The following is a 12,500-nucleotide window of genomic DNA, read 5'->3' as shown; positions in this document are numbered from 1 at the left end:
ATATATATATATATATATTATATATATATATATATATATATATATATATATATATATAATATAGAGAGAGAGAGAGAGAGAGAGAGACAGATAGGTATATTGATAGATAGACTAGTAGGTAAACAGATTAATAGATTCATTGGTTGATGGCTAAATAGAGGAATTAGATAGGTTGACTGATAGAATTAGATAGATAGATAGATAGATTGATTGATACACAGAGAGGTTGATAGATGAATATATATATATATATATATGTGTATATAGATGGTTGTAGATGTAGATGCAAAGAGCAAGTGCAGAAAAAAGATCAATAGAGATGGCTTGGCTTTCTAGACGCACAGACAGACTGATGGACACACAGACAGATTTCTGCGCAGGCAGACAGGCAGTGCATCATACACATAATACAGACGAATGATTCCGAATTCGAGGAGAATTCAATGCCGTTCTTTGCAGCGTTTATCATATCGGAGACAGCGAGTTAGTATTATCCTTCTGAGAGTATTTTTGTCTACTCCTGATGTTGTTGTTGTTGTTGTTGTTATTGTTATTATTGTTACATTAGTCAGGGTACATTATTGTTGTTGTTGTTGTGGAAGCAGAGTCTTTTTTTTTTGGTTGTTTTAGGTGTTGTTACTATTTACTTTCATTTATATTCTACCATCTGATTATCATTATCATTACTATTATCATTATCATTATTATCATCATTATTATTATTATTGAAACCACAATATTTTATTGTTATTATTATCAATATTTAAACCAATATTTTATTATTATTATTATTATTATTATTATTATTATTATTATTATTATCATTATCATTATCATTATTGTTATTGTTATTATTATCATTATTATTATTATTATCATTATTATTATCATTATTATTATTATTATTATTATTATCATTATTATTATCATTATTATTATTATTATTATCATTATTATTATCATTATTATATTATTATTATTATTATTATTGTTATTATTATTATTGAGTGAGAGAACAGCACATGCCATCAAAGTGACACTGGGGTAAAATATATACAAAGCCAGTATACCCATCACAACATTATTATCATTATTATTATTATTATTATTATTATTATTATCAATATTATTGAAGTTAATATATCATTATCGTCATCATTATCATCATCACCGTCATCATCATCTTCAACATTATTATTGTCGATGTCGTCATCATCACTGTTGTAATCACCGTTACCATCATCGTCTATTTCTTCTTTCTTTTGCTGTCATTAAGGTTGTTTAACCCCAGGTCAGCCCTGATTGAGTAGACCCGTCGTTAAAAATGCCTCCATCGCAACTATGACCATCTCATCTCTCACACACTTACATGTTCACATACGCACTAAATATATATACACACACACACATATATGTATACAAGTACACACACACACATATATATATATATATATATATACACATGTACATATGTATATGTATACAAATACATATATATATATACACATATATATATATGTATCTGTGTGTGTGTCTATGTATATACACACACTCAGTCACACACGACAAACACCCACTCACATGCATATATATATAATATATTATATATATATATATATATATATATTATATATATATTATATATTTAAAATATAATAGACACTTTAGTGATCTTTAAAAATGAAAAAATATTAAGGACATTTTAGATATAGTTATATATATATATATATATGTATATATATCATCATCATCAATGGATGTTAAATGATGATGATGATGATGATGATATATGTATATATTGACTAATATCTAATATGTACTTAATTTTTTTTTTTTGTTTTTAAAGATCATAGATTGTAATATAAGCAGTATTTGGCTGTTATATCTAGCCTGATGGACAGCAGTGTAGAAATTTCCTTATAGAATTATCATTTTTGTCGTTGTTGTTCTTGTTGGAGATATGTAGCGGTGTTCTTGCTTTTAGCATTGTGCTTGATTCTAGAAGTCATTCTAGTATCATATCAGTTCTGGTTAAAGGAAATCCATCCATGACCACCTCATCGTTTCAAGGTAGGAAGTGGGATATGTAAGACTACTACATTATCCAATATCTCCTTTCCTTATTTCTGAAGTTAACTGCAGTTTAAGGAAGAGTAGGAGACTTGACTGCTATTTCTAACGTGTCGAGTGACCACATAATGGCTCCCTCTTTTCATTGATGTTGTAATTCTGTTTAGTATTGCCTGATTATAGAAGTTGCTGCTGTTACTACTACTGCTGCTGCTGTTATTGTTGTTTGACCCCCAAGTTAGCACTGTTTAATCAGACCCTGTGATCCAGATCATTCCAACGGTGACCATCCTGTCTCTTAGTATATCTGTGACTGTAGTAGTATCATCATTAGCATTTTTGTTCTCATTTTGGTTTTTGGGTGTTTTAAAGACAAGGTGTAATTTTGAAGGAATTTTGGCTGCTACTTTCAGCTGGTCAAAATAACCACTCAAAGGACTTGCTCATTGCTGTTGTTGTTGTTGTTGCTGCTGTTCTGAGTATTACTATGATATTATCACACACACACAGACAGACTGTTGTGGTTAGCTTGTCAGCAAGGTATGAATGTGGTGGTGGTGGTGGTGGTGGTGGTGGTGTGGTGGTGGTAGTAGGTTTTCGCTTACTGTTAATAATTGCTACAGCTGCTCTTGATGTGTTGTCGACCATCATTATCCTCATCCTCTTCAGCATCATCATCATCATCACCATTGTCGTCATCGTTGTTGTCGTTTTTGTCATTGTCATTCTCTTCTCGGCACCATTGTCGTTATCATCATTATCATCGTTGGCATCATTATTATCACGATCGTTTGTCATCACCCTACCGTCAACAACATCATCGTCATCATCATCATCATCATCATCACCGTTGCCTTCATCTTCATCATCGACACCGTAGCTATTTTTTACTACCACCGCCACCACCAACACCACATCACCGTGATCTTAAATTGTTCTTTTATTTTTACCAACATCACCAATGTTTATTACCATCATCATCATCATCATCATCATCATCAACATCATCATCATCATCATCATCATCATCAGCATTGTCATCACCATCCACACCATTACTATTTTTATCACCACCACCACCACCACTGTTAACATGAACTTTATTGCCCTCGGCATCAACTCCCCCCCCCCACTGCTGTCTTCATCGTCGTCATCATTATCATTATTATTATCATCATCATCATCATCATCATTTGATAGTATCACTTCCTTCTCTCCCTTGCTATAGATGTGCTCTTGTTATAGTTTACTGTTGTTTGATATTATGCTGTTTATCTCCCTTGTTGTTGCTCTGACGATGATACTAGCGGCGGCGTTGGGGCTGGTGGATGCAGTGGGAGTATTAGCTATTGTCGTAGTTTAGCCGCTGGTCAGCTCTTCGTCTGGTCTTGAACCACTAAATTTTTTTTTATTCAGACACAGTGTATCTAGAGCTACAACTATCTAATGTCTGTTTCCTTTCCAAACACTCAATGATGCGAGTTGAAAATAATTTGGCTGTGAGGTTAAGAGGCTTGCTTTACAACCACATGGTCTTGAGTTCAATCTCTCTGTGTGGCGCCTTGAACAAGTGACTTCTCCTTTGGCCTCTGGATGACAAATGCCTTGTGAATGAAACCTGTAGACAGAAAGTGTGTGCAAGCCCCCATAGTATTCTGTTTATCTTTGTTTATCTTTGAAACTCTTTATTCTCTTTTACTTGTTTCAGTCATTTGACTGTGGCCATACTGGAGCACCGCATTTAGTTGAGGAAACTGACCCCACAACTTATTCTTTGTAAGCCTAGTACTTATTCTATCGGTCTCTTTTTGCCAAACTGGTAAGTTACGGGGATGTAAACACACCAGCATCAGTTGTCAAATGATGTTGGTGAGAACAAACACAAACACACAAACATATACACACATACATACATACATATATATATATATATATATATGATGATCTGGTTCTTGACTGATGACTGAGGGCTTCGAATGTCCCGTCCTGTGGTTTTGTGTCGTCTCTGGTGTTTCATGTTCTTGTCCATGTCTGTATTTAATTTTACTGTTTACCTACTATATATATATATATATATATCTATATTATATATATACGACGGGCTTCTTTCATTTTCCGTCTACCAAATCCACTCACAAGGCTTTGGTCGGCGCCCGAGGCTATAGTAGAAGACACTTGTCCAAGGTGCCACGCAGTGGGACTGAACCCAGAACCATGTGGTTGGTAAGCAAGCTACTTACTACACAGCCACTCTTGCGCCTATATCTTTAGACTTGTTTCATTCATTAGACTGCGGCCATGCTGGGGCACCACTTTGAAGAATTTTAAATTGAATGAACCAGCCCTAGTACTTTATGTTTTTCCGAAAGCCTGGTGCTTACTCTATCACTCTCTTTTGCCGAACCACTAAATTATGGGGGACATAAACACACCCAACACCAGTTATCAAGTAGTGCAGTAGAGGACAAACACATACACGCACTCACACACACACATGTATGTATACACAATGGGCTTCTTTCAGTTTCCATCTACCAAATCCACTCTCAGGGTATTGATCGACAAAAGGCTATAGTAGAAGACACTTGCCCAAGGTGCCATGCAGTGAGGCTGAACCCAAAACCATGTGGTTGAGAAGCAAACTTCTTACCACATGACCACACCTATTTACTAATGTTTCCTTCCTTTCCAAAGACATCAAAGCGTGATATGATAATGATTTGGCTGCTATTTCTAGCAAATAAAAATGATACTATAGAGACTTCGTTTTTTGCTGGTTTTCATGATGTTGGTGCTGGTGCTAGTGTTGGTCTTGGTGGTGATGGTGGTGATGGTGGTTGTGGTGGTGGTGGTGGCGGTGGTGGTGGTGGTGCTGCTGCTGCTGTTGGCAGTTACGTTTAATGTTTTAGGTACCACTTCTGCTGATTGATATTGTGATTACTGATGGTGATAATAATGATGAGGATGATGATGGTGATAATGATGACGATGGTGACGATGATGATGATAACGACAACGCTGATGATGATGATAATGGTGATGATGATGGTGATGGTGATGATAACGATAATTATTATTATTATTGACAGGGCTGACGGCAACGTTGGTTATTACAGAGAAAAAAAGAAAACGTGTTATGTAATTCTTACATTCAAAATTACACTGTGCAATTATATGTGCAGCAGTGTCTGTAGATGCACGTATACACTTAAACGTATGTATGTATGTATGTATGGTTGTATGTGTATGTATGCATGTTATTTTATTCAAAACTGAGTCTGTGTGAGTCAATAATGGGAATTTCTACTTCCCAGCCTTCAAAGTTAATTGCATTTCGCACCTTTGTGAAACCACCATCCATGAGAAACCTCCCTCTCTCTCTCTCTCTCTCTCTCTCTCTGTCTGTATATATGTGTGTGTGTGCGTGTGTGTGCGCGCGTGTTTATACATGTATGTGTGTGTGTGTGTATGTGCATATATGAATATATATGTGCATATATTTACATACACATGTATTTGTGCATGCGTATGTGTTTGTGTGTATAATATATATATATATATATATATACCACCACATGCATATATATATGCTATATATATATATATACTGGAGAAAGTACATAAATGCGAAACAAGGTGGAAAAAAGAGTACTCAAATACCAGAGGTACAGTAATATGCTTTATTTAAAAGCTGCAGCAATATCAGAAAAACTGTTACTCAGAGTTTCACGAATGGAGCACAAATGACGATATATATACACACTAACACCACACACACACACATACTCATATATACATACATACCTATGTGTGTGGTGTGCGTGTGTAATGTAAATCTGTTCACTAAATACACATCTACACTAGTCTGTGTTTCATTCTGTCTTTCAACCTAGCTATCACTGAATGACATAATACACATAAAACAATTTAACAAATGAATGAAATGTTCTTCCCAAGCCATAGGTTCATAAAGTCTCTTTCTTACATTCTGTGGCATATGTATTCCTTCTTGAATGGGACACCGATTTGATGCAGGATTACTCATGTTTGCCGCCTGAGTGGACTGGTGCGACATGAAATGAAGCGTTTTGCTCAAGAACGCAATGCTTAGCCTGGGCCAGAAACCAAAAGTACAATTCTATGATTTTAAGCGCAACGCCACAACTACTACATCACCCATCTCCACAATACATTTGACTGTGGCCATGCTGGAGCACCGCCTTTAGTCAAAGAAATTGACCCCAGGACTTATTCTTTGTAAGCCTAGTACTTATTCTATCAGTGTCTTTTGCTGAACTAAGTTACGGAGACATAAACCCACCAACATCAGCTGTCAAGCGAAAGATGGGGGACAAACACAGACCCACAAACACAAACAATTGAAGGAGAGGGACTTTCTCCATCCAGGTTGCGGATCCGTGAATAAGCTGCCGGACGAGATAGTGAAGATGCCGAGACCACTCGGTTCAAAGTCTCCCTTGACCACAAATGGCCTGAACTCTTTACATGAACACCACCCTGTACATAACTCCATGTCCCCCTACATGGCCTTGCTTTTTGCTTTTTGAGCCAAAAAATTAACTAACTAACTAACATATATATATATATATGTATATACGATGGGCTTCTTTCAGTTTCCATCTACCAGATCCACTCACAAGGCTTTGATCGGCTCAAAGCTATAGTAGAAGACACTTACTCAAGGTTCCATGCAGTGGGACTGAACCCAGAACCATATGGTTGGGAAGCAAGCTTCTTACCACACAGCCGCTCCTGTTACAAGTGTAACTTTAACATAGTTCTCAGGGAGATTCAGTATGAAACAGGATATGACTAGCCTGGCTCTTTGAAACCCATGTACTGCTCATTATTGCTAGCTGAGTGGACTAAAGCAACATCGAATAAAGTGTCTTGCTCAAGGAGACAATACATCTCCTTGAATCGAACTCTCGACCTTACTATCATGAGCTAAATACCTAACCCACTAAGCCATGCACTCTCACTCTGATGTCGGATAAGCCACAGCCAAATCAGAGATGCTGAAATATGTGGCACAAAATGGCTGTACTATGCTTCAATCGAAACAAATTGACCCCAGGACTTATTCTTTGTAAGCCTAGTACTTATTCTATCCGTTTCTCTTGCTGAACTGCTAAGTTACGGGGACATAAGGCCACCAACATCAGTAGTCAAGCGATGGTGGGGACAAACACAAACATATATATATATGCTTCTTCACATCATATAAATATACGTAGATTCAGGCAAACACACATGTGTATATATGTATATACACACATGTGCACATTTATGTATGTATATCAAGGGATTTTTTTTTTGAAATGATACATTGTATCTCTGCATGTTGTTAAAAGGTTGGCATCAGGAACTGCATCTGACCATAAAAAAAAAACCGTTTCCTATGGAAGCAGAATTCAACTCAGAGCTGCATGAAATAGTGGACATAAAAAAACAATAATGATACGTATGTTTGTAGATATGTGTGTATGTATGCATGTATCATGTATGTATGTACGTATCTATGTATGTGTGTCTGTGTGTATGTATGTATAAATATATATATGTATTATGTATATATGTATTTATGTATGATGCATGTATGTATGTTTAAATGTGTATATATGTTAATATATATACATAATATACATATATATCTATATATGTATGTATGTATGTATACATGAATGTATGTATATATACATGTGTGTGTGTTGTGACTATATATATATATATATATATATATATATGTATATATATATATGTATGTATGTATGTGTATATATTATATGTATATGTATGTATATATATATATATATATAATATATATATATATATCAAATATATATTCCCTCCCTATAAATTTTGTGTATGTATTGATCGACACATTAACATTCTTGCGTAGTTATAGGTGCATACATGCACCAATACATATACATATATGTGTGTGTGTGTCTGTGTGCACGTGTGTGTGTGTGTGTGTGTGTGTGATGCTTGAGTGTGTCTGTGTCTGTGTCCATGTATGCTTCAATATAGATATCCATGCAATAATACATTCTGGCCAGGAGGTATACCAGCTCCCTCACTCACCTTTCTCTCACACACACACACCACACACACACACACACACACACACACGCACACACACGTACACAGAACTATATATGTATTGATGCTACAATGCATTATTTATACATGACCGATTCCTTCCCACAGTGTGGCCAGTGACCGACTTTTTTAAGTGATGATGGTATGGACAGTTTGGAGATCTTTGAAATACCACTGAATAGAGTTGTGGAGGAGACGGAAGAGAAGGAGGAGGCAGCAGGGAGGTGGGGGAGAGAAAAGAAAAAGAGGTGGAGGGAGAAATATTTGTGTAGATCTATGTAAACATAATCTATATATAATATTATAAAAACATTATAGTTGTAGGCCTGCCTGTATCTGTATGTATGTATGTGTGTGTATACACATATATACACACATGTGCACACATATATATATAATATACACATATATATGTGTGTGTATATATGTATGTATATATATATATATATGCAACTATCCCTGTATGTGTGTATGTGTATAAATATATATGTATCTATATCTATATTATATATATGTATATAAAGTGAGAATTTACAAAAAAAAACAAAAGACGAAGACGGGTGTGTAAACAACAAACAGATGCATTAGTTAGTTTAACACTCAGGAAGTGAGAAAGTCTTTTACGTTTCGAGCCTATGCTCTTCGACAGAAAGGAATGCAGAAAAAGAGAGGGAGAGAAAATAGAAAAAGGTTTAGTGGCTAACGATCTACATACACACACATAAAGATAGTTGCACACACACCACACATATATATATATATATATATACACACACACACACACACACACACACACACATATATATAATATACACACGCATACACAAATAATTTACAATTACAGTGCTACTCCAGCATGGCCGCATTTAAATGACTGAAACAAGTAAAAGAATGGAAGAATACAGGAATAGTTACACACACACACACACACACACACACACATATATAAATATATATATATAAAAATATGTATCTATATATACATACTCACACTATGTAAGACAAATGTACTCACAGCACATCGGTAAAATGTGTATCTCTATGTGTGTGACCATGCATGTGTGTGTGTGTGCATGTATGTTCCAATGTATGTCTGCACACTATTTTACAAATTTGACTATTCTATCTTCTTGGCTTTATTGGTTGCTTATTTGAAACGGTAGCTTCAAATATGTGTGTGTGCGTGTGAAAAGTAAGTATAAACACAAGCTTATATAGACAGACACACAGACATATTCATACCAATAATTGTTGCACTAGGGTTTGTTAGTAAATGCTTAAAGGAGAATCAGGATAAACTGGAACTTTCAGAAAGAGAAATTGACCGACTGATTCGTACATTGTAAGTGCAATCTGTGAGTAGAACTGTAAAAATATGGAAGACTTTTCTCAAGTTCCAAATGTGAATTTGTCTGTGTTGACTACATTCCAAAGATGGAGCCTTGTATCTTTGTTGGAAACTGGCTCCCTCCTCATTGGAAGATTTATAATAATTATAAAATAGAAGAGATACACACACACATAGCTACTCTATCCAGATTACAAGTTCAGGTTTATACTGCTTAAATAGCAATCTTGAGAAACGGCTTCTCAAAACCAGAAAGAAGGAAGCTGATTCAAAGACTATAGATCCAAGCTATCACTGGAACTAAAAATCTGTAGAACTCTCCAGAAGTTTATCATTTAAGTATATAATGAGCATGTCCAGATATGCAACTATATGCATGAGAATACATTCATAAAACAAAACATACAAATCTGCATGTATACATACATACATATTGGCATAGATTCATGCATGGCAATACCTTAGCATTGCCACAGCCCTCAGGCTCAAACAAGTAAAAGTGTATATATATATGTATATATATATGGTGTGTGTGTGTGTGTTTGTGTGTATATATATATATCACCATGATAACCATGACCGACCAGACCATCAGATGTTGCTACACATTGCTGGTCACAACGCGTTCGCATTGTTTTAGCCTTCGAATGGCGCCACCCCGCTAGCTAAGCGAGCAGGCCAGTGTATATATATATATATATATATATATATATATATATATATGTGTGTGTGTGTGTGTGTGTGTATTTGTGTATATATATATATATGTACATTCTATACACACAAAACACACCTCCGAGCAGTTTCCATCTACAAAATTCACTCACAAGGAATTGGTTGACCTAAGGCTACATTAGAAAACACTTGCAAAGGTACCACTCGGTGGAACTGAACCTGTGTCCACATGCTTTCAAATCAAGCTTTGCTTTTTAACCTCACAGCCACATCTGCACTCACACAGGAAAATAAATAAAAAAAACCGTTAACGAACGCAGATCTTTACCACCCTAGATTCAGATTCTGCAGGGATAGACATTGCTTCTTTCAAAAACACACAGTGATCAATAACGCAAACACCGTTCATGCAGCGAGATTGATTTAATCGAGTATGGCCCTCCCCAGTTCATGTACAGAAGTGGTCGGTTCATACGTTGGCCTCATGTCAAAATCTGAAATCAATATGGGATTATTGGAATATGTTGCAACCTTAATATAAGAACTAGCATGTACTTGGTACATGAACAAAATATAACAACTAGAAATGCAGATCATTCTAGTACTGTTCTATACGTCATAAGATAACACTGGGAGCGATTGCATTATAGCTTTGCCTGAAATAGCAGCCAAATCTCCATCAAATCACCCACTAGTTTCTCCTCTTTTCCATGCTTGCATGGATTGGACTGTGTTTTAATCTTTATTCTTTACTCTTTTACTTGTTTCAGTCATTTGACTGTGGCCATGCTGGAGCACCACCTTTAACCGAGCAAATGTATGTGTGTTTGTATATGTTTGTGTGTCTGTGTTTGTCCCCGACCCCCTAACATCGCTTGACAACCGATGCTGATGTGTTTACGTCCCCGTAACTTAGTGGTTTGGCAAAAAAGAATGATAGAATAAGTACTAGGCTTCCAAAGAATAAGTCCTGGGTTCGATTTGCTCGACTAAAGGTGGTGCTCCATCATGGCCACAGTCAAATGACTGAAACAAGTAAAAGAGTATGCCAGGAAAAATACATAGCAGCATTTCTTTTGTCTTTAGTTTCTGAGTCTAGACACTGCCAATATCAACCTTGCCATTCATCCTTTCACACTCAATGAAATAAGTACCAGTCAAACACTGGGGCCAGTGTAATCGGTTTACCCGCTTCCTTGAAATTGCTGGCCTTGTGCCAGAATTTGAAACCAATATAAGTTCTAAATATTTACTTTTTAATGACAGGTATTTTACTCTAAATTCTTCGATTTTTCCAAAATTAACTGAAATAAAATTTAGTTTATTTCCAACAGAAATATGGTAACAAAAGGGTCACAGCTGCATCATCCTCATCATCATCATCATCATCCTCATCATCATCATCATCATCCTCATCATCATCATCCTCATCATCATCATCGTCGTCGTTATCATCCTCATCATCATCATCATCACCATCATTATCATCGTTTAACGTTGGTCTTCCATGCTGGCATGGGTTGGTTTACCTTTGTTCCTTCTAATAAATAACTTAATTCTAGGTACAATTTCAGAGGGGCATCATCATCATCATCATCATCATCATCATCATCATTTAACGTCCATCTTCCATGCTGGTATGGGTTAGATGGTTTTAACCGGAGCTGGCAAGCCAGAGGGCTGCACCAGATGCAAGTAATCTGTTTTGACAAGATTTCTATAGCTGAATGCCCTTCCTAATGTCAACCACTCTACAGAGCATACTGGGTTCTTATTACATAATGCTAGCACAGGTAATATTTTCTACACAGCACCAGCACAAGTGCTTCTTTACATGGCACACTGGCACAGGTGCATTCTTATATGGCACCAGCACAGGTGCTTTATTATGTGACGCCAGCATAGGTGCTTTTAGACGTGGCACTGGCACAGGTGCAGTTTGTATGGCACCTGCATGGCATATTTATTTCTTTATTACCCAAAAGGGGCTAAACATAGAGGGGACAAAGACAGACAAAGAGGTTAAGTTGATTACATTGACCCCAGTGCATAACTGGTACTTATTTAATCAACCTCGAAAGGATGAAAGGCAAACTTGATCTCGGCGGAATTTGAACTCAGAACGTAACAGTGAGCTGGCAGAAATGTGGTAATGTTAGGCAATGTGTGTGTGTGTAGTTTAGATTTTATTATCATGTATGTATGTATATAAGCATGGTCGGGTCGTCGGCGACTAAACCAGCAACTCCACCAAGCTTGCTTGGTGAGGAGGGAGGGTGTT

General features: G+C 36.3%; 1 protein-coding gene across 11 annotated transcripts in view; it reads left to right on the top strand.

Moving 5' to 3' along the window:
* Positions 1-12,500, top strand: part of LOC115219354 (filaggrin) — a 255,873-nt gene that overhangs the window by 51,352 nt on the left and 192,021 nt on the right. For 5 of the 11 annotated variants that reach the window (XM_036509043.1, XM_036509048.1, XM_036509046.1 and 2 more), the window contains exon 1: positions 348-483. The exons of 2 other annotated variants lie outside the window; for them this stretch is intronic. In XM_036509043.1, the coding sequence (XP_036364936.1) occupies positions 418-483 (66 nt within the window). In that variant the 5' untranslated portion in view covers positions 348-417. Of the gene's footprint in view, positions 1-346; positions 484-12,500 lie in introns of those variants that run through there. 4 more of the 11 variants (XR_005001934.1, XR_005001933.1, XR_005001932.1 and 1 more) reach the window with 1 other exon arrangement.

This window comes from Octopus sinensis, linkage group LG14 (genome assembly GCF_006345805.1).
Source record: "Octopus sinensis linkage group LG14, ASM634580v1, whole genome shotgun sequence".
Lineage (NCBI taxonomy): Eukaryota > Metazoa > Mollusca > Cephalopoda > Octopoda > Octopodidae > Octopus > Octopus sinensis.
The sequence above is the reverse complement of the archived record's forward strand: the minus strand, read 5'-3'. Positions and strand labels throughout refer to the sequence as shown.